Source organism: Phyllobates terribilis, unplaced genomic scaffold, assembly GCF_046119375.1.
Source record: "Phyllobates terribilis strain yellow unplaced genomic scaffold, ASM4611937v1 Scaffold_7__3_contigs__length_470593459, whole genome shotgun sequence".
Lineage (NCBI taxonomy): Eukaryota > Metazoa > Chordata > Amphibia > Anura > Dendrobatidae > Phyllobates > Phyllobates terribilis.
In genome coordinates this window covers 196,012,043-196,038,884 of record NW_027362767.1, presented here as the reverse complement: position 1 = coordinate 196,038,884, position 26,842 = coordinate 196,012,043, and the positions used below count along the sequence as shown (strand labels likewise).

General features: G+C 50.0%; 1 protein-coding gene across 2 annotated transcripts in view; it reads right to left on the bottom strand.

The window, feature by feature from the left end:
* Window positions 1–2,165: 2,165 nt before the first annotated feature.
* LOC141154145 (moesin) overlaps window positions 2,166–26,842 on the bottom strand; it is a 138,078-nt gene continuing 113,401 nt past the window's right edge. For both annotated transcript variants that reach the window (XM_073639645.1, XM_073639646.1), the window contains exons 6-13: window positions 14,731–14,877; window positions 9,045–9,141; window positions 8,568–8,731; window positions 8,353–8,483; window positions 5,798–5,958; window positions 5,448–5,540; window positions 3,891–4,124; window positions 2,166–3,752 (exon numbers count right to left, since the gene is read on the bottom strand). In XM_073639645.1, the coding sequence (XP_073495746.1) occupies window positions 3,588–3,752; window positions 3,891–4,124; window positions 5,448–5,540; window positions 5,798–5,958; window positions 8,353–8,483; window positions 8,568–8,731; window positions 9,045–9,141; window positions 14,731–14,877 (1,192 nt within the window). In that variant the 3' untranslated portion in view covers window positions 2,166–3,587. The remainder of the gene's footprint in view (window positions 3,753–3,890; window positions 4,125–5,447; window positions 5,541–5,797; window positions 5,959–8,352; window positions 8,484–8,567; window positions 8,732–9,044; window positions 9,142–14,730; window positions 14,878–26,842) is intronic.

Sequence of the window (26,842 nt, the reverse complement as noted above, 5' to 3'; positions counted from 1 at the left end):
TAGAGTTCTAGTCCTCTAACTCTCTGAAGAGGCAATTTGCATATTTAATTTCTCAGAGGAACATTTATAGGTCATGCAGTCTCCTCACTTTGGCATGCCAAGCCCGGCATATCACTCTACACAAGGAGAAATGTTACCCCCTGGATGGGGTGCCGATTGCTATTCAGCTGACATCAGACAACATGCACATTTCACAATATACATACTAAGTACAGGGTGGGCCATTTATATGGATACACCTAAATAAAATGGGAATGGTTGGTGATATCAACTTCCTGTTTGTGGCACATTAGTATATGGGAGGGGGTAAAACTTTTCCAGATGGGTGGTGACCATGACGGCCATTTTGAAGTCGGCCATTTTGGATCAAACTTTATTTTTTTCAATGGGAAGGGGGTCATGTGACACATCAAACTTCTCGAGAATTTCATAAGAAAAAGAATGGTGTGCTTAGTTTTAACGTTACCCCTTAGACTTCAGTCCAGAGCCTCTCACCTAGCCAAATCAGATCTCATACTTTGCACTGACGAGGGCCAATAGCCCGAAACACCGTGTCTGCAAATTGAGATTCTGATTTGGCTTTTATCCTAAGTCATATTGCACGACTCGTTAAAGGGTTGATTGTGACTTGTAGGATTGCTGCTTCCAATAGGTGGCGCTATAGAGTACAAGCCCTCTTTTTCTCTGAAGAGGCAATTTGCATACTTCGTTTTAACGTAACTTTATTCTTTCATGAGTTTTTACAAGTTTATGACCACTTATAAAATGTGTTCAAAGTGCTGCCCATTGTATTGGATTGTTAATGCAACCCTCTTCCCCCACTCTGGACACACTGATAGCAACACAGCAGAAGAAATGCTAGCACAGGCTTCCAGTATCCGTTGCTTCAGCACATCTCGTATCTTCACAGCATAGACAATTGCCTTCAGATGACCCCAAAAGATAAAAGTCTAAGGGGGTCAGATCAGAGACCTTGGTGGCCATTCAACTGGCCCACGATGACCAATCCACTTTCCAGGAAACTGTTCATTTAGGAATGCTCGGACCTGACACCCATAATGTGGTGGTGCACCATCTAGTTGGAAAAACTCAAGGAACGTGCCATCTTCAGTGCATAAAGAGGGCAACACATCATTATTGAGCAATTTCAGATATCCAGTAGCAATGAGGTTTCCACTGATAAAGAATGGCCCCACTATCTTTGTACCCCATATACCACACCATACCATCAATTTTTGTGCTCCAACAGTCTTGGAGGGATCTATCCACTGTGGGTTAGTGTCAGACCAATAGCCGTGGTTTTGTTTGTTAACTTCACCATTCACAAAAAAAGTTTGTCTCATCACTGAACATAATGTTCTGTGTAAACGGAGGGTCCTGTTCCAATCTTTTGTTTTGCCCATTCTGCAAATCCAGTGCTGCGATCTGGGTCATCCTCGTTCAGATGCTGCAGCAGCTGGATTTTGTAAGGTGCCATTTGTGAGTAGCTAATATCCTCCGAAGGGATGTTCGACTGATGCCACTCTCCAGTGACATGCGGCGAGTGCTACGCTGTGGGCTCTTGCTGAATTAAGCTAGGACAGCCACTGAGATTTCTTCATTAGTGACAGTATTCTTGCGTCCACGTTTTGGCAAATCCAACACTGAACCTGTTTCAAGAAATTTGGGAAGCAATTTGCTAACTGTAGAATGGGAGATGGGTGGTCTCGTAGGGTGTCTTGCATTGAAATCTGCTGCAATGACCCGGGTACTGCGTTCACCAGACATCAACCCAATTTCTATCCGCTCCTCACGTGTTAACCTCTGCGACATGTCAATGGCTGTAAACAAAGAAAAACTTGTAAAAAAAACTCATGAAAGAATAAAGTTACGTTAAAACCAAACACACCATTCTTTTTCTTATGAAATTCTCAATAAGTTTGATGTGTCACATGACCCTCTTCCCATTGAAAAAAATAAAGTCGGATCCAAAATGGCCGGATCCAACACCACCTATCTGGAAAAGTTTCCCCCCTCCCATATACTAATGTACCACAAACAGGAAGTTGATATCACCAACCATTCCCATTTTATTTAGGTGTATCCATATAAAAGGCCCACCCGGTATAATGAACAAGATGGTGGCAGCAAGCATTTCAGCAATCAGAATAAGACAAGAGAATTGCTAGATTCAAATTACTGTATTTTATTGGCACTGGAAGAACAGTTCAGATCACAAAGTGGAATTCAAAATTACAAAACAGATGATTTTAAACAGGGAACCTGCACTAGTTTAGTAAAGAAAGACTAGAAAATGTTCCTATATGCTGTTATAAACCCCATCAATATAAATTACAGCAATAGACTATAGTTTAGAAAAAAAATATTAACACTTCTCATGGGTAAATTCCCATACAGCCAAGAATGACGGAGTTAACAAGCAAATTATCTGTCAAATAAAACCCCCTAGAGATCTGTCTAATACTGAGAGCTCCGAGCGTTGCATTGTATTATACAGTATACAGGCGCTTCTCGGTCCCGGAGGTGGCTTGTCTTGTCCCGTTGAGATTGACTAAACTGTGCATAGCTAGAAAAATACTTATAATATCAGAATAAAATATATAATACTGGTAAGAGTGGAATGGGAAGGGGGGGGGGGGATGCCAGCATGAAACGGTAACAACCAAGGTGAAAGAAACGCACAAAGTATCCAACAGCTGGAATGGTAGAGCATGAATGTAACTACCAAGGTGAAAGAAACGCACAAAGTATCCAGCAGCGGGAATGCTAGAGCATGAATGTAACCACCAAGGTGAAAGAAACGCACAAACTATCCAGCAGCGAGAATGCTAGAGCATGAATGTAACCACCAAGGTGAACGAAACGCACAAACTATCCAGCAGCGAGAATGCTAGCACATGAATGTAAGTCACAGGTTTATTAGGGTCTGAAGACGATGAAGCAGAGATGTGGTTCATACCTTGGCGACACAGGGCAGAGACGGAGTGATGTGTAAGAACTACACAATCTGAGGCACGATTGGTCATGAAGTCCCTAAGGCAGAGGTCCCGTATGTAACAATTTCCTCTATGTAACAGATCACTTATTGGTTTTCCACAATAAATAACTAGCAATGATCCTGGGGACACTGGGGGCTTTCCTCTAATTTATTACGATTCCTCACATACCATTATGGGCAGCAGAAGGGAGTGGACTGTGGTCAGTGCCAAGCGATGGGATGGCACCGCTCCATGGAACCAGTGCAACACAATAACAGCAGGGTTAAAATTTGGTCTAAAGAAACTGAAAAAAATAGAAGAGGCACAGAAAGCTCCATGTTAGCGATGGCAGAAGCTTGTTAGGTGGAGACACTGGGGAACGTAACCTTCACAAAATGCTGGAGAAATAGAAAGAGCTATTTTCTGTGTCCGGCTGCTCCGTATCCTGGGAAGAAGCAAGACTCTTCCTGTACAAGAGGAAGATGGCAGATACTACAGGCCTATGATTGTACGGCGGCAAACCCTGACTCAAAGTGGTACAGTAGTTCCAGCTTAGCCATTGAAAGGAAGGAGACCATTGTGGGAAATGGAGATTACATTATACGGGCGTTACATAGATTCAAACTCATCTATACGCTGCTTGGTGTTTCCTTGGCGGATCTGACGCAGCGTCTTGTACTTGTCTCTTCCAGCGCGCACATTCTCAGCATGCAGAAGATCATTGGCCGTCTTCTTGGTATCATCTCGGGCTTGTTCCAGCTCGGAGCTTAATAGCTGCACGGATAACAAAAAGGATTACAGCAATTATACCTAGAAGAGGACACGTCATCCAGCCCGCTCATACGGAACAGCAAGCTTTTGCACTTTAGGGCCCCGCGCCCTAACAGAGACCCGCATAGAAGAGAACATTACCTGGAGGTGTTTTTGGACCCTTTCATTCTTCTCAGCCTCTGTGGTCCGGTCTTCCTCACTCCGGTCCTTGATTGTAGCTTCTGGCTTCAGGTCGGCGCTGGCCTCAGCCCCGTTCTCATCTTGGTCATCGTCGTGTTCATTTTCGGCGAGTGTTGGCTCCTGCACATGCGGAGTGCTCATCACGTGCTTCAGTTCCTCCTTGGTCTTCTCCAAATCAATTTGCACTGCCTGGGCCTGCAAAAGATTGACTAAAGAGGTTACTACTTTATCATTGATGACCTCTCCCTAGGACAGGTCATCAATGTCTGATCAGTCAGGGTCAGACACCGCCGCCAATCAGCTGTTCTTAGTAACAGCCAAAAATGCTCAATTGCGGCGTTGTTCCGTCTTCTTTAGGGAGGCCGCGCGGGGGTCTCGCGCCGCGCAAGCGAGGCCGCGCGGGGGTCTCGCGCCGCGCAAGCGAGGCCGCGCGGGGGTCTCGCGCCGCGCAAGCGAGGCCGCGCGGGGGTCTCGCGCCGCGCAAGCGAGGCCGCGCGGGGGTCTCGCGCCGCGCAAGCGAGGCCGCGCGGGGGTCTCGCGCCGCGCAAGCGAGGCCGCGCGGGGGTCTCGCGCCGCGCAAGCGAGGCCGCGCGGGGGTCTCGCGCCGCGCAAGCGAGGCCGCGCGGGGGTCTCGCGCCGCGCAAGCGAGGCCGCGCGGGGGTCTCGCGCCGCGCAAGCGAGGCCGCGCGGGGGTCTCGCGCCGCGCAAGCGAGGCCGCGCGGGGGTCTCGCGCCGCGCAAGCGAGGCCGCGCGGGGGTCTCGCGCCGCGCAAGCGAGGCCGCGCGGGGGTCTCGCGCCGCGCAAGCGAGGCCGCGCGGGGGTCTCGCGCCGCGCAAGCGAGGCCGCGCGGGGGTCTCGCGCCGCGCAAGCGAGGCCGCGCGGGGGTCTCGCGCCGCGCAAGCGAGGCCGCGCGTGGGTCTCGCGCCGCGCAAAGGAGGCCGCGCGTGGGTCTCGCGCCGCGCAAAGGAGGCCGTGTGTGGCTCACACTGTATAAGGGAGGCTGTGTGGGGGCTCTTACAGCATATAGGAGGCGGTGTGTGGGCTCATACATTATATGGGGAGCTCATACGGCATACAGGGGGGATGTCAGCATACTTAATTCTGCTAAATTTTAAGTGACACAATTAATATAAAATAATATGTTAATATTAATTTTGAGCAGAATTAATTTCAGCCTATTACTCCACAACAGTCACAGTCTCTAATGTGGCACCTTGGGAAAATTAATTGCCCACCTCTGATCAAGAGTGATCAAAAATCAGAGACCACAGTGACCGGTATAGGTCAGAGTTATTACGGGGACATTTACTGGGGAAACACAGTCGTCCAACAAACTGCGTGAGCTCCTCTGTGGAATCAGTATTACAAGTAACATGAAGACTAAGAGGTTTTCAGCATAAGTGAGTGTTCTGCAGCTTATACATGAGCCCCACCGTCTGGCGCTAGGCTCCCGGCTCGTCACCGGCTGGCTTCCCATTGGAGGGATGCCATTATAGGATGGTATAAAGCCTGCAGTACCTTGTGCTGCCATTCTTCGGCTTCATTTTCCTTCTTCTTTCGGGCTAGTTCCAGTTCGCTGATTGTACTTGTCAGCTCAGCGAGCTCTGCGGCCTACAAAGCAAAAGAACAAGCTTAAACAGAATCTAGGAGTATCCCAATACTTAAGCGGTGTAATAAACGTCAATGTGTTGTGTTTTTCAGCAAGTAAATAGCCGCCATGTCCGCAGTCACCCGGCCGCCATGTCCGCAGTCACCCGGCCGCCATGTCCGCAGTCACCCGGCCGCCATGTCCGCAGTCACCCGGCCGCCATGTCCGCAGTCACCCGGCAGCGGGTTCACATTCAGCAGCCATGTCCGCAGTCACCCACCAGCTGCTCCTGGTTCTTCATCTGGTCCTGCGATTCCTTCAGTAGCGCCTGCTTGGCCTCCTCCGCAGCCTGGCGCTCTCTGGCAAGTCTCTCTGCCTCTTCTTGTGACTTTCTGCGCTCCTCATCCAATTCTAAGGCTTTTCGGGTCTGTTCCTCCAATTCTGTGCAAGAACAGGTAAAGATTTGGTTTTAAGTGATAAAATAAGAAGTAAAGACTTCTCTTAAGATACTAAAATGTAGACAAACAAATCTCAGTTATATCCTGCTCTTACAAGTTTCTATTGGGTCTCATACTGAAAACAAAATTCTAGATATGTCCTATAAAACCGGCCATTATTTCTCTGCTTTTCTATGTTATTTTTACCTTGTCGGTTTGATGTTCCTTTAAATACAGAAAATATCAAACAGAAGAGCAAAAAACAGCAACAAAAGCCTTGAAAGGAGAGAAGTGCTCTAAGCTGAGCACTCCAGGAAGGCGGGGGGCTACGTCTTATTACCCCCAAAACTGTATTCATATGTGGCCTTTCACATGTCCATTGTGATGAGAGAAAAACTGAGCACAAAGGATGAATTGAATATTTGTAAAATATAAAATGAACATTAAAAGATAGAAGGTAAAGGATATTAGACAGGTGGAAGAGGGAATCCGGCTATAATGGCACACAACTACTCCGGCAAGGAGAGTAACCGTTAGTTCCTCCGACCAGAAATAAATAAATGTGAAAATAAGAAACTAATAGCTTATTAGTGAAATTCGCTTTTCTCCTCCTGGACTGATCATTCTCAAAACTCTGAATTCTCGGGTAAAATGTGTGTTCAAAATACAGATTTCCCATTACTGTGACTGAAGACTGTTGGTGGCCATAAACTTCTGGAACTTGTTGCAGAATGTCTGTCTGCCTTCAGCTCCTCCCACCTCAGGAGAACTTGCAGCAGAATGTCTGTGTCTGCCTCCAGCTCCTCCCACCTCAGGAGAACTTGCAGCAGAATATCTGTCTGCTTCTAGCTCCTCCCACCTCAGGAGAACTTACAGCAGAATGTCTGTGTCTGCCTCCAGCTCCTCCCACCTCAGGAGAACTTGCTGCAGAATGTCTGTCTGCCTCCAGCTCCTCCCACCTCAGGAGAACTTGCAGCAGAATGTCTCCCTCTAGCTCCTTCCACTTCAGGAGAACTTACAGCAGAATGTCTGTGTCTCCCTCTAGCTCCTCCCACCTCAGGAGAACTTACAGCAGAATGTCTGTGTCTCCCTCTAGCTCCTCCCACCTCAGGAGAACTTGCAGCAGAATGTCTGTGTCTGCCTCCAGCTCCTCCCACCTCAGGAGAACTTGCAGCAGAATATCTGTCTGCCTCCAGCTCCTCCCACCTCAGGAGAACTTGCTGCAGAATATCTGTCTGCTTCTAGCTCCTCCCACCTCAGGAGAACTTACAGCAGAATGTCTGTGTGCCTCCAGCTCCTCCCACCTCAGGAGAACTTGCAGCAGAATGTCTCCCTCTAGCTCCTTCCACTTCAGGAGAACTTACAGCAGAATGTCTGTGTCTCCCTCTAGCTCCTCCCACCTCAGGAGAACTTACAGCAGAATGTCTGTGTCTCCCTCTAGCTCCTCCCACCTCAGGAGAACTTACAGCAGAATGTCAGTGTCTGCCTCCAGCTCCTCCCACCTCAGGAGAACATACAGCAGAATGTCTGTGTCTGCCTCTAGCTCCTCCCTCCTCAGGAGAACTTACAGCAGAATATCTGTGTCTGCCTCCAGCTCCTCCCTCCTCAGGAGAACTTGCAGCAGAATATCTGTCTGCCTCCAGCTCCTCCCACCTCAGGAGAACTTGCAGCAGAATGTCTGTCTGCCTCCAGCTCCTCCCACCTCAGGAGAACTTGCAGCAGAATGTCTGTGTCTGCCTCCAGCTCCTCCCACCTCAGGAGAACTTACAGCAGAATGTCTGTCTGCCTCCAGCTCCTTCCACCTCAGGAGAACTTGCAGCAGAATGTCTGTCTGCCTCCAGCTCCTTCCACCTCAGGAGAACTTGCAGCAGAATGTCTGTCTGCCTCCAGCTCCTTCCACCTCAGGAGAACTTGCAGCAGAATGTCTGTGTCTGCCTTCAGCAAATCCCACCTCAGGAGAACTTGCAGCAGAATGTCTGTTTACCTCCAGCTCCTCCCACCTCAGAACTTGCAGCACAATGTCTCTGTCTCCGTCCAGCTCCTCCCACCTCAGGAGAACTTGCAGCGGAAGGTCTCTCTGCCTCCAGAGAACTTTAAAAGCATCAAAAATCATCTCTCTCAGTAATGGGACAATCTACCTTTACTAAATACAGATTTTACCTGAAAATGGAGAATTAATGATAAAGTCCAGGAGGAGAAAGGAGCAGATTTCACCGATAAGATATATTACAAAGTTTCTTATTTTTCATGTGAACTAATTGATTTATGAAATAAAAGTTAAAATGAGAGGAGTTACCCTTTAACGTGTGTAAAACCCCAGCAATCAATATTAGCACAGCAGTTTATATAATCCGCCGTGCCATAAGGCGGGCGGACACCATGTATTAGACAGTCTCACCCTCTTGGGCTTTCCTAGTCTGCTCCTCTATCTGTTTTAACCTTTCCATCAGTTCTTCCTTCTCGCGCTCAATCTTTTCCTTCTCCTTCTCGGCCAGTTCTCGCTTTTTCTTCTCATTTTCCAAGAGGGCTCTGAGTGATAGAAAGGAGAATTAACAAATTCGGAGACGAAAAAAGAAATGTGTGCGCTGGTAAGAAGGGAAATGTCAGCGATACCTCTCCATCTGCTTCTGATGCTTCTCTTCTCTTGCTTGGGCCTTCATCTGCTGGACTTCGATGGTGTCCGGCTTGCGGCGGCGCATGTATAATTCATGATTGCCCATGCAGAGTGCCAAAATCCGCTTATTGATACGTAATCGGGGGGCATAGAATACAAAGTCCTGCAACATGAAAATAGGCATGTCAACTACCCCCACAAGCAATGTCCTTCACAAGTCATAGACCATAGAGAGGACAATGAGTGCACAAAGACTAAAATACTGGAGGGAAACTGTGAGAAAGGGTGGCTCCGCAAACATTCAAATACTAAAATTATGGGATAACGACTCGGTCACAAGGCATTGCTATTCTGTAAGAACCTATAAGAATTAATAACCGGGTCTTCAACTCAAAAAAAAGCATTAGTGTTAAGGTGAAGGTGATCGGACCGGCCTGCGGGATGTCAAGACTACACGCCCAACCACATATACTCACTGGAGCCTTCTTGTCAATAGGTTTGATCACAAACTTCTTGTCATTAAATGAGATATTTCTGATCTCACTCCATGGGAACCCAATCTTAGGGGTCAATCTGAAAGGGACATTTTGTAATTTTAATTAACGTGCAATACAGTTAAAACAACAACAATGCTTTATTAGATCTGATGTGAGCCGATACACACAGGTACTAGAACAGCAAAACAAATGGTGCTTATTAACATTCTGGAGACCATAGGGGGCCTTGGTAAGCTTGCGAGCAGGACCCTCACCACTCCTGGTATCTGCAGATTTATGTGACTATTGTTATTCTGTAATGTCTTTTATTGTCTGTACAAGTTCCCTCTAAAATGTAAAGTGCTGCGGAATATGATGGTGCAATAAAAATAAAAATTATTAGAATTATCTTTCCGGTGAAAAGCCACGAAACAATATATTCTCACATGAAATCTTAGATCTAGCTATGCTGCCCGATCCTTTGGTCCCACTTGTAATTCCTGCGGGGACATGCTCTGTACAGGCTGAGCGTGCCAGAAGTATATGATCCAACTCGCCTTCCCTTAGCTCCCATCATGCACCACAAGGCAAGGGGGAGATGAGTGGAAAGCGAGGAGGCAGCAGGGCCGGCGTCAGAAGGTGGAGGAAAAACCAGGCAATTACCCAGGGCCCCGAGCAGTAGAGGGGGTCAGTCAACGAGGGCCCGCGCTTCACAATTATATCTGTAAACTCTGCAGTAGGGCAGAAAGATACAGTCACCTGCATTACCGCTCTCCATTCTGTAAGCCGCAGGTTGCTTTATGCTTACAGCCTACAGAAGGCCGGGAGCGCACATAGGACATCAGCGTCCCGGTGCAGGGGGCATCATGTCACAGATGCTGACTGTGCCGACGGACTCCGGGTTAGATAGGTTTATAGCATTATAGTCACTGTACATATCAGTACTTATAGGGGCACGGAAGGGGCCCTCACGCTGCACAGCACGGAGCGGCGGGGGCCATCATACTGCATATACAGTGGGGAAAATAAGTATTTGATCCCTTGCTGTTTTTGTAAGTTTGCCCACTGACAAAGACACGAACAGTCTATATTTTAAGGGTAGGTTAATTTTAACATTGAGAGATAGAATAGCCAAAAAAGAAAACAAGAAAATCACATTGTATAAATTAGATAAATGTATTTGTATTTTGCAGTGAGAAATAAGTATTTGATCCCTCTGGCAAACAACACTTAATACTTGGTGGCAAAACCCTTGTTGGCAAGCACAGCAGTCAGACGTTTTTTGTAGTTCATGAGGGTTGCGCACATGTCAGGAGGAGTTTTGGTCCACTCCTCTTTGCAGATCATCTCTAAACCATTCAGATTTTGAGGCTGTCGCTTGGCAACTCGGAGCTTCAACTCCCTCCATAAGTTTTCTATGGGATTAAGGTCTGGAGACTGGCTAGGCCACTCCATGACCTTACTGTGCTTCTTTTTTAGCTACTTTGTTGCCTTCACTGTCTGTTTTGGGTCATTGTCTTGCTGGGTGACCCAGCCACGACCCATCTTAAATGCTCTGTTACTGAGGAAAGGAGGTTGTTGGCCAAAATCTCACGATAGATGACCCCATCCATCTTCCCTCCAGTACGGTGCAGTCGTCTTGTCCCCTTTGCAGAAAAGCACCCCCAAAGTATAATATTTCCCCCACCATGCTTCAAAGTTGGGCTGATGTTCTTAGGGTTACACTCATCCTTCTTCCTCCAAACACGGCGAGTTGAGTTAATGGCAAAGAGCTCAATTTTTGTCTCATCTGACCACAGCACCTTCTCCCAATAAGTCACAGAATCATCCAGGTCATTGACAAACTTCAGATGGGCCTGCACATGTGCCTTCTTGAGCAGGGCCTTGCGGGCACTGCAAGATTTTAAACCTTTAAGGCGTAATGTGTTACCAATGGTTTTCTTGGTGACTGTGGTCCCAGCTGCCTTGAGATCATTAACAAGTTCACCCCATGAAGTTTTAAGCTTATCTCTCACCCTCCTCATGATCAAGGATACCCCACGAGGTGAGATTTGGCTTAGTGCCCCAGATCGATGTCGATTGACAGTCATTTTGCATTTCTTCCATTTATTTCCATTATTGCACCAACAGTTGTCTCCTTCTCACCCAGCGTCTTACTTATGGTTTTGTAGCCCATTCCAGCTTTGTGCAGGTCTATGATCCTGTCCCTGACATCCTTAGAAAGCTCTTTGGTCTTGCCCATGTTGTAGAAGTTAGAGTGGGACTGATTAATTGAGTCTGTGGACAGGAGTCTTTTATACAGGTGACTATGTAAGACAGCTGTCTTTAATGCAGGTAACGAGTTGATTAGGAGCGTCTAACTGGTCTGTAGGAGCCAGAACTCAATGGTTTGAGGGGATCAAATACTTATTTCTCACTGCAAAATGCAAAAAAAAAAAAACTAATTTATACAATGTGATTTTCTTGATTTTTTTTGTATACTCTATCTCTCAGTGTTAAAATTAACCTACCCTTAAAATTACAAACTGTTCATGTCTTTGTCAGTAGCCAAACTTACAAAAACAGCAAGGGATCAAATACTTATTTCCCCCACTGTAGGGAGCTGCGGGGGCCATCACACTGCATACAGGGAGCTGCGGGGGCCATCACACTGCATACAGGGAGCTGCGGGGGCCATCACACTGCATACAGGGAGCTGCGGGGGCCATCACACTGCATACAGGGAGCTGCGGGGGCCATCACACAGCATACAGGGAGCTGCGGGGGCCATCACACTGCATACAGGGAGCTGCGGGGGCCATCACACTGCATACAGGGAGCTGCGGGGGCCATCACACTGCATACAGGGAGCTGCGGGGGCCATCACACTGCATACAGGGAGCTGCGGGGGCCATCACACTGCATACAGGGAGCTGCGGGGGCCATCACACTGCATACAGGGAGCTGCGGGGGCCATCACACTGCATACAGGGAGCTGCGGGGGCCATCACACTGCATACAGGGAGCTGCGGGGGCCATCACACTGCATACAGGGAGCTGCGGGGGCCATCACACTGCATACAGGGAGCTGCGGGGGCCATCACACTGCATACAGGGAGCTGCGGGGGCCATCACACAGCATACAGGGAGCTGCGGGGGCCATCACACAGCATACAGGGAGCTGCGGGGGCCATCACACAGCATACAGGGAGCTGCGGGGGCCATCACACAGCATACAGGGAGCTGCGGGGGCCATCACACTGCATATGCAGTTGTATCAGTTTGCTTCACTTCATGTAAAGAACGTGCCGACAACTGTGAACATTTGGTTTTCTTTTTATTGTGAAGCAAACAACAAATAGGACAAAATAACTGAAAACGTCAGTGTGCATAACTATTCACCCCCTAAGGTCAGTACTTTGTGGAGCCTCCTTTTGCGGAAATTACAGCCGCTTTAGATAATTCTATGAGCTTTCAACACCTGGCCACTGGGATTTTTCCTATTCCTCAAGGGTAGATGGTTTCCTCTGGTGAACAGCGATCTTCAAGTCTGACCACAGATTCTCCATTGGATTAAGGTCTGGGCTGTGACTCGGCCACGCCAGAACATTTACATGTTTCCCCTTAAACCACTCGAGTGTTGCTTTAGCAGTCTGCTTTGGTCTTTGTATTTTTGCAAGGTGAACTTCCGTCCCAGTTTCAAATAACAGACAAACAGTTTTGCTCAGGAATATCCTTGAATTTCACACCATCCACCTTGCCCTTTACTCGCACCATTTTCCGAGTCCCTGCTGCCAAAATAAATCCCCACAGCATGATGCTGCCACCACCATGTTGCACTGTGAGGATGGTGTTCTTGGGGCGATGAGCTGTGTTGGTTTGGTGCCAGACAGAGTTTCCCTTGATGGCCAAAAAGTTACATTTAGGTCTCATCTGACCACAGCACCTTCCTCCATACATTTGGGGAGTCTCAAAACTGTTTTTCTGGCAAACTCAAAACGAGCCTTACAATTTCTGTAAGTAAAGGATTTTTTCTGCCCAGTCTTCCATAAAGGCCATATCTTATGGAGTGTATGGCTTATTGTGGTCGTATGTACAGATACTCCAGTCTCTGCTTGGGAACGCTGCAGTTCCTTCAGGGTTAGCTTTGGTCTCTGTGCTGCCTTTCTGATTAGTGCCCTCCTTGCCTGGGTTGAGAGTTTTAGTGGGCACCCTCTCTTGGCAGGTTGTTGTGGTGCAGTGTTTTTTCCATTTGATGATAATGAATTTGATGGTGCTCTGGGGAATCATCGGAGATTGGGATATGTTTTTATGACCCAACCCTGACTTGTTCTTCTCAACAACTTTGTCCTTGACGGGTGCCGTTGGGAGATCTCCCTGGTCTTCAGGGTGCCGTTGGGAGATCTCCCTGGTCTTCAGGGTGCCGTTGGGAGATCTCCCTGGTCTTCAGGGTGCCGTTGGGAGATCTCCCTGGTCTTCAGGGTGCCGTTGGGAGATCTCCCTGGTCTTCAGGGTGCCGTTGGGAGATCTCCCTGGTCTTCAGGGTGCCGTTGGGAGATCTCCCTGGTCTTCAGGGTGCCGTTGGGAGATCTCCCTGGTCTTCAGGGTGCCGTTGGGAGATCTCCCTGGTCTTCAGGGTGCCGTTGGGAGATCTCCCTGGTCTTCAGGGTGCCGTTGGGAGATCTCCCTGGTCTTCAGGGTGCCGTTGGGAGATCTCCCTGGTCTTCAGGGTGCCGTTGGGAGATCTCCCTGGTCTTCAGGGTGCCGTTGGGAGATCTCCCTGGTCTTCAGGGTGCCGTTGGGAGATCTCCCTGGTCTTCAGGGTGCCGTTGGGAGATCTCCCTGGTCTTCAGGGTGCCGTTGGGAGATCTCCCTGGTCTTCAGGGTGCCGTTGGGAGATCTCCCTGGTCTTCAGGGTGCCGTTGGGAGATCTCCCTGGTCTTCAGGGTGCCGTTGGGAGATCTCCCTGGTCTTCAGGGTGCCGTTGGGAGATCTCCCTGGTCTTCAGGGTGTTTGGTTAGTGGTGTCCCTTGTTAATGGTGTTGCAGTCTCTGTGGCCTTTCAGAGAAGGTAAAGTGTATATACTGACAGAAATGTGACATTACACTGCACACAGGTGGACGTCCTGTCACTAAGCATGTGACTTATGAAGGTAATTGCTCGCACCAGAAATTTTTTGGGGCTTCATAGCGCAAGGGGTGAATACATATGCACATGCCAATTTTTAGTTCTTTGATCCCATAAATGTAATTTATGCCTACATTTTTCTCACTTCACCAACTTAGACTATTTAGTGCTGATGCATCACACACAATTCGGATTAAAAAAATATTAAAAAAACAGATTGCAATGTAACAAAATAGGTAAAAAGAAAGTCAATATTTCCCAAGCCACTGTACTTATGTTCTTCTTTTTATGTAAATTGGCCGAAATACTAAGAAATAGAATCTGAAGGAAATAAATCTCCATGATGGAAACATTGGGGAAGTTTTACTGCACAGTGACGCCCTCTGCTGGGACTGCATGCAAAGTACAGCTATAAAAAGCTGCCATTAAGAGAAAAAAAAACACAACAGTTTCTCGTCAACAGTTTTGCAATAGCCATGAACCAGGAATACAATGGCACAAGAGAAATGCTGTGGGTATCACGAGTCGTCCGCATTTCCGCCATATTTTACATGCACAATGCCACCTTATAATACATTACCTGTCATTTTGTTCGTAGATATTAAGTCCCAATGCGTCCACTCCAAGCCAAAGTTCAGAGCCCTTTTTATTCTTTATGCCAAAGTAGTTAACCCCGTACATCTCCAGATCCTGGGCAATTTTCAGGTACTCTAGAATGGCGTCCTCCCTGAAAATCACAACACGTTATTACAATGGGCAAGAACTTACATCAAAGATCACAGTACAGACGGTGTCTCAGGGAAGGAAGCACAGCAACGTGGACCAGGAATGAGACCTCACCCTGCTCCATCAGTGATCACAGTACAGACGGTGTCTCAGGGAAGGAAGCACAGCAACGTGGACCAGGAATGAGACCTCACCCTGCTCCATCAGTGATCACAGTACAGAGGTCATCTAAGGGAAGGAAGCACAGCAACGTGGACCAGGAATGAGACCTCACCCTGCTCCATCAGTGATCACAGTACAGAGGGCATCTAAGGGAAAGAAGCACAGCAACGTGGACCAGGAATGAGACCTCACCCTGCTCCATCAGTGATCACAGTACAGAGGTCATCTAAGGGAAAGAAGCACAGCAACGTGGACCAGGAATGAGACCTCACCCTGCTCCATCAGTGATCACAGTACAGAGGTCATCTAAGGGAAGGAAGCACAGCAACGTGGACCAGGAATGAGACCTCACCCTGCTCCATCAGTGATCACAGTACAGAGGTCATCTAAGGGAAGGAAGCACAGCAACGTGGACCAGGAATGAGACCTCACCCTGCTCCATCAGTGATCACAGTACAGAGGTCATCTAAGGGAAGGAAGCACAGCAACGTGGACCAGGAATGAGACCTCACCCTGCTCCATCAGTGATCACAGTACAGAGGTCATCTAAGGGAAGGAAGCACAGCAACGTGGACCAGGAATGAGACCTCACCCTGCTCCATCAGTGATCACAGTACAGACGGTGTCTCAGGGAAGGAAGCACAGCAACGTGGACCAGGAATGAGACCTCACCCTGCTCCATCAGTGATCACAGTACAGAGGTCATCTAAGGGAAGGAAGCACAGCAACGTGGACCAGGAATGAGACCTCACCCTGCTCCATCAGTGATCACAGTACAGACGGTGTCTCAGGGAAGGAAGCACAGCAACATGGACCAGGAATGAGACCTCACCCTGCTCCATCAGTGATCACAGTACAGAGGTCATCTAAGGGAAGGAAGCACAGCAACGTGGACCAGGAATGAGACCTCACCCTGCTCCATCAGTGATCACAGTACAGAGGTCATCTAAGGGAAGGAAGCACAGCAACGTGGACCAGGAATGAGACCTCACCCTGCTCCATCAGTGATCACAGTACAGAGGTCATCTAAGGGAAGGAAGCACAGCAACGTGGACCAGGAATGAGACCTCACCCTGCTCCATCAGTGATCACAGTACAGACGGTGTCTCAGGGAAGGAAGCACAGCAACATGGACCAGGAATGAGACCTCACCCTGCTCCATCAGTGATCACAGTACAGAGGTCATCTAAGGGAAGGAAGCACAGCAACGTGGACCAGGAATGAGACCTCACCCTGCTCCATCAGTGATCACAGTCCAGACGGTGTCTCAGGGAAGGAAGCACAGCAACGTGGACCAGGAATGAGACCTCACCCTGCTCCATCAGTGATCACAGTACAGAGGTCATCTAAGGGAAGGAAGCACAGCAACGTGGACCAGGAATGAGACCTCACACTGCTCCATCAGTGATCACAGTATAGACGGTGTCTCAGGGAAGGAAGCACAGCAACGTGGACCAGGAATGAGACCTCACCCTGCTCCATCAGTGATCACAGTACAGACGGTGTCTCAGGGAAGGAAGCACAGCAACGTGGACCAGGAATGAGACCTCACCCTGCTCCATCAGTGATCACAGTACAGAGGTCATCTAAGGGAAGGAAGCACAGCAACGTGGACCAGGAATGAGACCTCACCCTGCTCCATCAGTGATCACAGTACAGACGGTGTCTCAGGGAAGGAAGCACAGCAACGTGGACCAGGAATGAGACCTCACACTGCTCCATCAGTGATCACAGTACAGACGGTGTCTCAGGGAAGGAAGCACAGCAACGTGGACCAGGAATGAGACCTCACATTGCTCCATCAGTGATCACAGTACAGACAGTGTCTCAGGGAAGGAAGCACAGCAACGTGGACCAGGAATGAGACCTCACCCTGCTCCATAAATGATCACAGTACAGAGGTCATCTAAGGGAAGGAAGCACAGCAACGTGGACCAGGAATGAGACCTCACACTGCTCCATCAGTGATCACAGTACAGACGGTGTCTCAAGGAAGGAAGCACAGCAACGTGGACCAGGAATGAGACCTCACCCAGCTCCATCAGTGATCACAGTACAGACGGTGTCTCAAGGAAGGAAGCACAGCAACGTGGACCAGGAATGAGACCTCACACTGCTCCATCAGTGATCACAGTACAGACGGTGTCTCAAGGAAGGAAGCACAGCAACATGGACCAGGAATGAGACCTCACACTGCTCCATCAGTGATTACAGTACAGACGGTGTCTCAGGAAAGGAAGCACAGCAACGTGGATCAGGAATGAGACCTCACCCTGCTCCATCAGTGATCACAGTACAGAGGGCATCTCAGGGAAGGAAGCACAGCAACGTGGACCAGGAATGAGACCTCACCCTGCTAAATCAGTGATCACAGTACAGAGGGCAATTCAGGGAAGGAAGCACAGCAACATGGACCAGGAATGAGACCTCACACTGCTAAATCAGTGATCACAGTATAGTGGGCATCTCAGGGAAGCAAGCACAGTAACTTGGACCAAGAATGAGACCTCACCCTGCTCCATCAGTGATCACAGTACAGACGGTGTCTCAGGGAAGGAAGCACAGCAACATGGACTAGGAATGAGACCTCACACTGCTCCATCAGTGATCACAGTACAGAGGTCATCTAAGGGAAGGAAGCACAGCAACGTGGACCAGGAATGAGACCTCACACTGCTCCATCAATGATCACAGTACAGACGGTGTCTCAGGGAAGGAAGCACAGCAACGTGGACCAGGAATGAGACCTCACACTGCTCCATCAGTGATCACAGTACAGACGGTGTCTCAGGGAAGGAAGCACAGCAACGTGGACCAGGAATGAGACCTCACACTGCTCCATCAGTGATCACAGTACAGACGGTGTCTCAGGGAAGGAAGCACAGCAACGTGGACCAGGAATGAGACCTTACACTGCTCCATCAGTGATCACAGTACAGACGGTGTCTCAGGGAAGGAAGCACAGCAACGTGGACCAGGAATGAGACCTCACCCAGCTCTATCAGTGATCACAGTACAGAGGGCAATTCAGGGAAGGACGCACAGCAACGTGGACCAGGGATAAGACCTCACCCTGCTCCATCAGTGATCACAGCGCAGAGGGCGTCTCTGGGAAGGAAGCACAGCAACGAGGATCAGGAATGAGACCTCACCCTACTTCATCAGTGATCACAGTACAGTGGGCATTTCAGGGAAGGAAGCACAGCAATGTGGATCAAGAATTAGACATCACTCTGCTCCATCAGTGATTACAGTGCAGAGGGCAATTCAGGGAAGGAGGCACAGCAACGTGGATCAGGAATGAGACCTCACCCTGCTCCGTCAGTCATCACAGTACAGACGGTGTCTCAGGGAAGGAAGCACAGCAACGTGGACCAGGAAAGAGACCTCACCCTGCTCCATCAGTGATCACAGTACAGAGGTCATCTAAGGGAAGGAAGCACAGCAACGTGGACCAGGAATGAGACCTCACCCTGCTCCATCAGTGATCACAGTACAGAGGTCATCTAAGGGAAGGAAGCACAGCAACGTGGACCAGGAATGAGACCTCACCCTGCTCCATCAGTGATCACAGTACAGACGTCATCTAAGGGAAGGAAGCACAGCAACGTGGACCAGGAATGAGACCTCACCCTGCTCCATCAGTGATCACAGTACAGACGGTGTCTCAGGGAAGGAAGCACCGCAACGTGGACCAGGAATGAGACCCCACCCTGCTCCATCAGTGATCACAGTACAGAGGTCATCTAAGGGAAGGAAGCACAGCAACGTGGACCAGGAATGAGACCTCACACTGCTCCATCAGTGATCACAGTACAGACGGTGTCTCAGGGAAGGAAGCACAGCAACGTGGACCAGGAATGAGACCTCACACTGCTCCATCAGTGATCACAGTACATACGGTGTCTCAGGGAAGGAAGCACAGCAACGTGGACCAGGAATGAGACCTCACCCAGCTCCATCAGTGATCACAGTACAGACGGTGTCTCAGGGAAGGAAGCACAGCAACGTGGACCAGGAATGAGACCTCACACTGCTCCATCAGTGATCACAGTACAGACGGTGTCTCAGGGAAGGAAGCACAGCAACGTGGACCAGGAATGAGACCTCACACTGCTCCATCAGTGATCACAGTACAGACGGTGTCTCAGGGAAGGAAGCACAGCAACGTGGACCAGGAATGAGACCTCACCCAGCTCCATCAGTGATCACAGTACAGACGGTGTCTCAGGGAAGGAAGCACAGCAACGTGGACCAGGAATGAGACCTCACCCTGCTCCATCAGTGATCATAGTACACAGGGCAATTCAGGGAAGGAAGCACAGCAACATGGACCAGGAATGAGACCTCACCCTGCTCCATCAGTGATCACAGTACAGAGGTCATCTAAGGGAAGGAAGCACAGCAACGTGGATCAGGAATGAGACCTCACCCAGCTCCATCAGTGATCACAGTACACAGGGCAATTCAGGAAAGGAAACAGCAACGTGGACCAGGAATGAGACCTCACACTGCTCCATCAGTGATCACAGTACAGACGGTGTCTCAAGGAAGGAAGCACAGCAACATGGACCAGGAATGAGACCTCACCCAGCTCCATCAGTGATCACAGTACAGACGGTGTCTCAAGGAAGGAAGCACAGCAACATGGACCAGGAATGAGACCTCACACTGCTCCATCAGTGATCACAGTACAGAGGGCATCTCAGGGAAGGAAGCACAGCAACGTGGACCAGGAATGAGACCTCACCCTGCTAAATCAGTGATCACAGTACAGAGGGCAATTCAGGGAAGGAAGCACAGCAACATGGACTAGGAATGAGACCTCACACTGCTCCATCAGTGATCACAGTACAGACGGTGTCTCAGGGAAGGAAGCACAGCAACGTGGACCAGGAATGAGACCTCACACTGCTCCATCAATGATCACAGTACAGACGGTATCTCAGGGAAGGAAGCACAGCAACGTGGACCAGGAATGAGACCTCACCCTGCTCCATCAGTGATCACAGTACAGAGGTCATCTAAGGGAAGGAAGCACAGCAACGTGGACCAGGAATGAGACCTCACCCTGCTCCATCAGTGATCACAGTACAGACGGTGTCTCAGGGAAGGAAGCACAGCAACGTGGACCAGGAATGAGACCTCACACTGCTCCATCAGTGATCACAGTACAGACGGTGTCTCAGGGAAGGAAGCACAGCAACGTGGACCAGGAATGAGACCTCACCCAGCTCTATCAGTGATCACAGTACAGAGGGCAATTCAGGGAAGGACGCACAGCAACGTGGACCAGGGATAAGACCTCACCCTGCTCCATCAGTGATCACAGCGCAGAGGGCGTCTCTGGGAAGGAAGCACAGCAACGAGGATCAGGAATGAGACCTCACACTGCTCCATCAGTGATCACAGTACAGACGGTGTCTCAAGGAAGGAAGCACAGCAACATGGACCAGGAATGAGACCTCACACTGCTCCATCAGTGATCACAGTATAGACGGTGTCTCAGGAAAGGAAGCACAGCAACGTGGACCAGGAATGAGACCTCACCCTGCTAAATCAGTGATCACAGTACAGAGGGCAATTCAGGGAAGGAAGCACAGCAACATGGACCAGGAATGAGACCTCACACTGCTAAATTAGTGATCACAGTATAGTGGGCATCTCAGGGAAGCAAGCACAGTAACTTGGACCAAGAATGAGACCTCACCCTGCTCCATCAGTGATCACAGTACAGACGGTGTCTCAGGGAAGGAAGCACAGCAACATGGACTAGGAATGAGACCTCACACTGCTCCATCAGTGATCACAGTACAGAGGTCATCTAAGGGAAGGAAGCACAGCAACGTGGACCAGGAATGAGACCTCACCCTGCTCCATCAGTGATCACAGTACAGACGGTGTCTCAGGGAAGGAAGCACAGCAACGTGGACCAGGAATGAGACCTCACACTGCTCCATCAGTGATCACAGTACAGACGGTGTCTCAGGGAAGGAAGCACAGCAACGTGGACCAGGAATGAGACCTCACACTGCTCCATCAGTGATCACAGTACAGAGGGCAATTCAGGGAAGGACGCACAGCAACGTGGACCAGGGATAAGGCCTCACCCTGCTCCATCAGTGATCACAGCGCAGAGGGCGTCTCTGGGAAGGAAGCACAGCAACGAGGATCAGGAATGAGACCTCACCCTGCTTCATCAGTGATCACAATACAGTGGGCATCTCAGGGAAGGAAGCACAGCAATGTGGATCAAGAATTAGACATCACTCTGCTCCATCAGTGATCACAGTGCAGAGGGCAATTCAGGGAAGGAGGCACAGCAACGTGGATCAGGAATGAGACCTCACCCTGCTCCGTCAGTCATCACAGTACAGAGGGCGTCTCGGGGAAGGAAGCACAGCAACGTGGACCAGGAATGAGACCTCACCCTGCTAAATCAGTGATCACAGTACAGAGGGCGTCTCAGGGAAGGAAGCACAGCAACGTGGTCCAGGAATGAGACCTAAACTGCTCCATCAGTGGTCACAGTACAGAGGGAAATTCAGGGAAGGACGCACAGCAACGTAAACCAGGTATAAGACCTAACCCTGCTCCATCAGTGATAACAGTAAAGAGGGCATCTCAAAGAAGGAAGCACAGCAACGTGGACCAGGAATGAGACCTCACCCTGCTCCATCAGTGATCACAGTACACAGGGCAATTCAGGGAAGGAAGCACAGTTTGGACCAGGAATGAGACCTCACCCTGCTCCATCAGTGATCACAGTACACAGGGCAATTCAGGGAAGGAAGCACAGTTTGGACCAGGAATGAGACCTCACCCTGCTCCATGAGTGATCCCAGTATAGAGGGCAATTCAAGGAAGGAAGCACAGCAACATGGATCAGGAATGAGACCTCACAGTGCTCCATCAGTGATCACAGTACAGGGGGTGTCTCAGGGAAGGAAGCACAGCAAAGTGGACCAGGGAAGAGACCTCACCCTGCTCCATCAGTGATCACAGTACAGGGGGCGTCTCAGGGAAGGAAGCACAGCAACGTGGACCAGGAATGAGACCTCACCCTGCTCCATCAGTGATCACAGTACAGACGGTGTCTCAGGGAAGGAAGCACAGCAACGTGGACCAGGAATGAGACCTCACCCTGCTCCATCAGTGATCACAGTACAGAGGTCATCTAAGGGAAGGAAGCACAGCAACGTGGACCAGGAATGAGACCTCACCCTGCTCCATCAGTGATCACAGTACAGACGGTGTCTCAGGGAAGGAAGCACAGCAACATGGACCAGGAATGAGACCTCACCCTGCTCCATCAGTGATCACAGTACAGAGGTCATCTAAGGGAAGGAAGCACAGCAACGTGGACCAGGAATGAGACCTCACACTGCTCCATCAGTGATCACAGTACAGACGGTGTCTCAAGGAAGGAAGCACAGCAACGTGGACCAGGAATGAGACCTCACCCAGCTCCATCAGTGATCACAGTACAGACGGTGTCTCAAGGAAGGAAGCACAGCAACGTGGACCAGGAATGAGACCTCACACTGCTCCATCAGTGATCACAGTACAGACGGTGTCTCAAGGAAGGAAGCACAGCAACATGGACCAGGAATGAGACCTCACACTGCTCCATCAGTGATCACAGTACAGACGGTGTCTCAGGAAAGGAAGCACAGCAACGTGGATCAGGAATGAGACCTCACCCTGCTCCATCAGTGATCACAGTACAGAGGGCATCTCAGGGAAGGAAGCACAGCAACGTGGACCAGGAATGAGACCTCACCCAGCTCCATCAGTGATCACAGTACAGACGGTGTCTCAAGGAAGGAAGCACAGCAACGTGGACCAGGAATGAGACCTCACACTGCTCCATCAGTGATCACAGTACAGACGGTGTCTCAAGGAAGGAAGCACAGCAACATGGACCAGGAATGAGACCTCACACTGCTCCATCAGTGATCACAGTACAGACGGTGTCTCAAGGAAGGAAGCACAGCAACATGGACCAGGAATGAGACCTCACACTGCTCCATCAGTGATCACAGTACAGACGGTGTCTCAGGGAAGGAAGCACAGCAACGTGGACCAGGAATGAGACCTCACACTGCTCCATCAGTGATCACTGTACAGAGGGCAATTCAGGGAAGGACGCACAGCAACGTGGACCAGGGATAAGACCTCACCCTGCTCCATCAGTGATCACAGCGCAGAGGGCGTCTCTGGGAAGGAAGCACAGCAACGAGGATCAGGAATGAGACCTCACCCTGCTTCATCAGTGATCACAGTACAGTGGGCATCTCAGGGAAGGAAGCACAGCAATGTGGATCAAGAATTAGACATCACTCTGCTCCATCAGTGATTACAGTGCAGAGGGCAATTCAGGGAAGGAGGCACAGCAACGTGGATCAGGAATGAGACCTCACCCTGCTCCGTCAGTCATCACAGTACAGACGGTGTCTCAGGGAAGGAAGCACAGCAACGTGGACCAGGAAAGAGACCTCACCCTGCTCCATCAGTGATCACAGTACAGAGGTCATCTAAGGGAAGGAAGCACATTAACGTGGACCAGGAAAGAGACCTCACCCTGCTCCATCAGTGATCACAGTACAGAGGTCATCTAAGGGAAGGAAGCACAGCAACGTGGACCAGGAATGAGACCTCACCCTGCTCCATCAGTGATCACAGTACAGACGTCATCTAAGGGAAGGAAGCACAGCAACGTGGACCAGGAATGAGACCTCACCCTGCTCCATCAGTGATCACAGTACAGACGGTGTCTCAGGGAAGGAAGCACCGCAACGTGGACCAGGAATGAGACCCCACCCTGCTCCATCAGTGATCACAGTACAGAGGTCATCTAAGGGAAGGAAGCACAGCAACGTGGACCAGGAATGAGACCTCACACTGCTCCATCAGTGATCACAGTACAGACGGTGTCTCAGGGAAGGAAGCACAGCAACGTGGACCAGGAATGAGACCTCACACTGCTCCATCAGTGATCACAGTACATACGGTGTCTCAGGGAAGGAAGCACAGCAACATGGACCAGGAATGAGACCTCACCCAGCTCCATCAGTGATCACAGTACAGACGGTGTCTCAGGGAAGGAAGCACAGCAACGTGGACCAGGAATGAGACCTCACACTGCTCCATCAGTGATCACAGTACAGACGGTGTCTCAGGGAAGGAAGCACAGCAACGTGGACCAGGAATGAGACCTCACACTGCTCCATCAGTGATCACAGTACAGACGGTGTCTCAGGGAAGGAAGCACAGCAACGTGGACCAGGAATGAGACCTCACCCAGCTCCATCAGTGATCACAGTACAGACGGTGTCTCAGGGAAGGAAGCACAGCAACGTGGACCAGGAATGAGACCTCACCCTGCTCCATCAGTGATCATAGTACACAGGGCAATTCAGGGAAGGAAGCACAGCAACATGGACCAGGAATGAGACCTCACCCTGCTCCATCAGTGATCACAGTACAGAGGTCATCTAAGGGAAGGAAGCACAGCAACGTGGATCAGGAATGAGACCTCACCCAGCTCCATCAGTGATCACAGTACACAGGGCAATTCAGGAAAGGAAACAGCAACGTGGACCAGGAATGAGACCTCACACTGCTCCATCAGTGATCACAGTACAGACGGTGTCTCAGGGAAGGAAGAACAGCAACGTGGATCAGGAATGAGACCTCACACTGCTCCATCAATGATCACAGTATAGAGGGCAATTCAGGGAAGGAAGCACAGCAACATGGACCAGGAATGAGACCTCACCCTGCTCCATCAGTGATCACAGTACAGAGGTCATCTAAGGGAAGGAAGCACAGCAACGTGGATCAGGAATGAGACCTCACCCAGCTCCATCAGTGATCACAGTACAGACGGTGTCTCAAGGAAGGAAGCACAGCAACGTGGACCAGGAATGAGACCTCACCCAGCTCCATCAGTGATCACAGTACAGACGGTGTCTCAAGGAAGGAAGCACAGCAACATGGACCAGGAATGAGACCTCACACTGCTCCATCAGTGATCACAGTACAGAGGGCATCTCAGGGAAGGAAGCACAGCAACGTGGACCAGGAATGAGACCTCACCCTGCTAAATCAGTGATCACAGTACAGAGGGCAATTCAGGGAAGGAAGCACAGCAACATGGACCAGGAATGAGACCTCACACTGCTAAATCAGTGATCACAGTATAGTGGGCATCTCAGGGAAGCAAGCACAGTAACTTGGACCAAGAATGAGACCTCACCCTGCTCCATCAGTGATCACAGTACAGACGGCGTCTCAGGGAAGGAAGCACAGCAACATGGACTAGGAATGAGACCTCACACTGCTCCATCAGTGATCACAGTACAGACGGTGTCTCAGGGAAGGAAGCACAGCAACGTGGACCAGGAATGAGACCTCACACTGCTCCATCAATGATCACAGTACAGACGGTGTCTCAGGGAAGGAAGCACAGCAACGTGGACCAGGAATGAGACCTCACCCTGCTCCATCAGTGATCACAGTACAGAGGTCATCTAAGGGAAGGAAGCACAGCAACGTGGACCAGGAATGAGACCTCACACTGCTCCATCAGTGATCACAGTACAGACGGTGTCTCAGGGAAGGAAGCACAGCAACGTGGACCAGGAATGAGACCTCACACTGCTCCATCAGTGATCACAGTACAGAGGTCATCTAAGGGAAGGAAGCACAGCAACGTGGACCAGGAATGAGACCTCACCCTGCTCCATCAGTGATCACAGCGCAGAGGGCGTCTCTGGGAAGGAAGCACAGCAACGAGGATCAGGAATGAGACCTCACACTGCTCCATCAGTGATCACAGTACAGACGGTGTCTCAAGGAAGGAAGCACAGCAACATGGACCAGGAATGAGACCTCACACTGCTCCATCAGTGATCACAGTACAGACGGTGTCTCAGGAAAGGAAGCACAGCAACGTGGATCAGGGATGAGACCTCACACTGCTCCATCAGTGATCACAGTACACAGGGCAATTCAGGAAAGGAAGCACAGCAACGTGGACCAGGAATGAGACCTCACCCTGCTAAATCAGTGATCACAGTACAGAGGGCAATTCAGGGAAGGAAGCACAGCAACATGGACCAGGAATGAGACCTCACACTGCTAAATTAGTGATCACAGTATAGTGGGCATCTCAGGGAAGCAAGCACAGTAACTTGGACCAAGAATGAGACCTCACCCTGCTCCATCAGTGATCACAGTACAGACGGTGTCTCAGGGAAGGAAGCACAGCAACATGGACTAGGAATGAGACCTCACACTGCTCCATCAGTGATCACAGTACAGAGGTCATCTAAGGGAAGGAAGCACAGCAACGTGGACCAGGAATGAGACCTCACCCTGCTCCATCAGTGATCACAGTACAGACGGTGTCTCAGGGAAGGAAGCACAGCAACGTGGACCAGGAATGAGACCTCACACTGCTCCATCAGTGATCACAGTACAGACGGTGTCTCAGGGAAGGAAGCACAGCAACGTGGACCAGGAATGAGACCTCACACTGCTCCATCAGTGATCACAGTACAGAGGGCAATTCAGGGAAGGACGCACAGCAACGTGGACCAGGGATAAGGCCTCACCCTGCTCCATCAGTGATCACAGCGCAGAGGGCGTCTCTGGGAAGGAAGCACCGCAACGAGGATCAGGAATGAGACCTCACCCTGCTTCATCAGTGATCACAATACAGTGGGCATCTCAGGGAAGGAAGCACAGCAATGTGGATCAAGAATTAGACATCACTCTGCTCCATCAGTGATCACAGT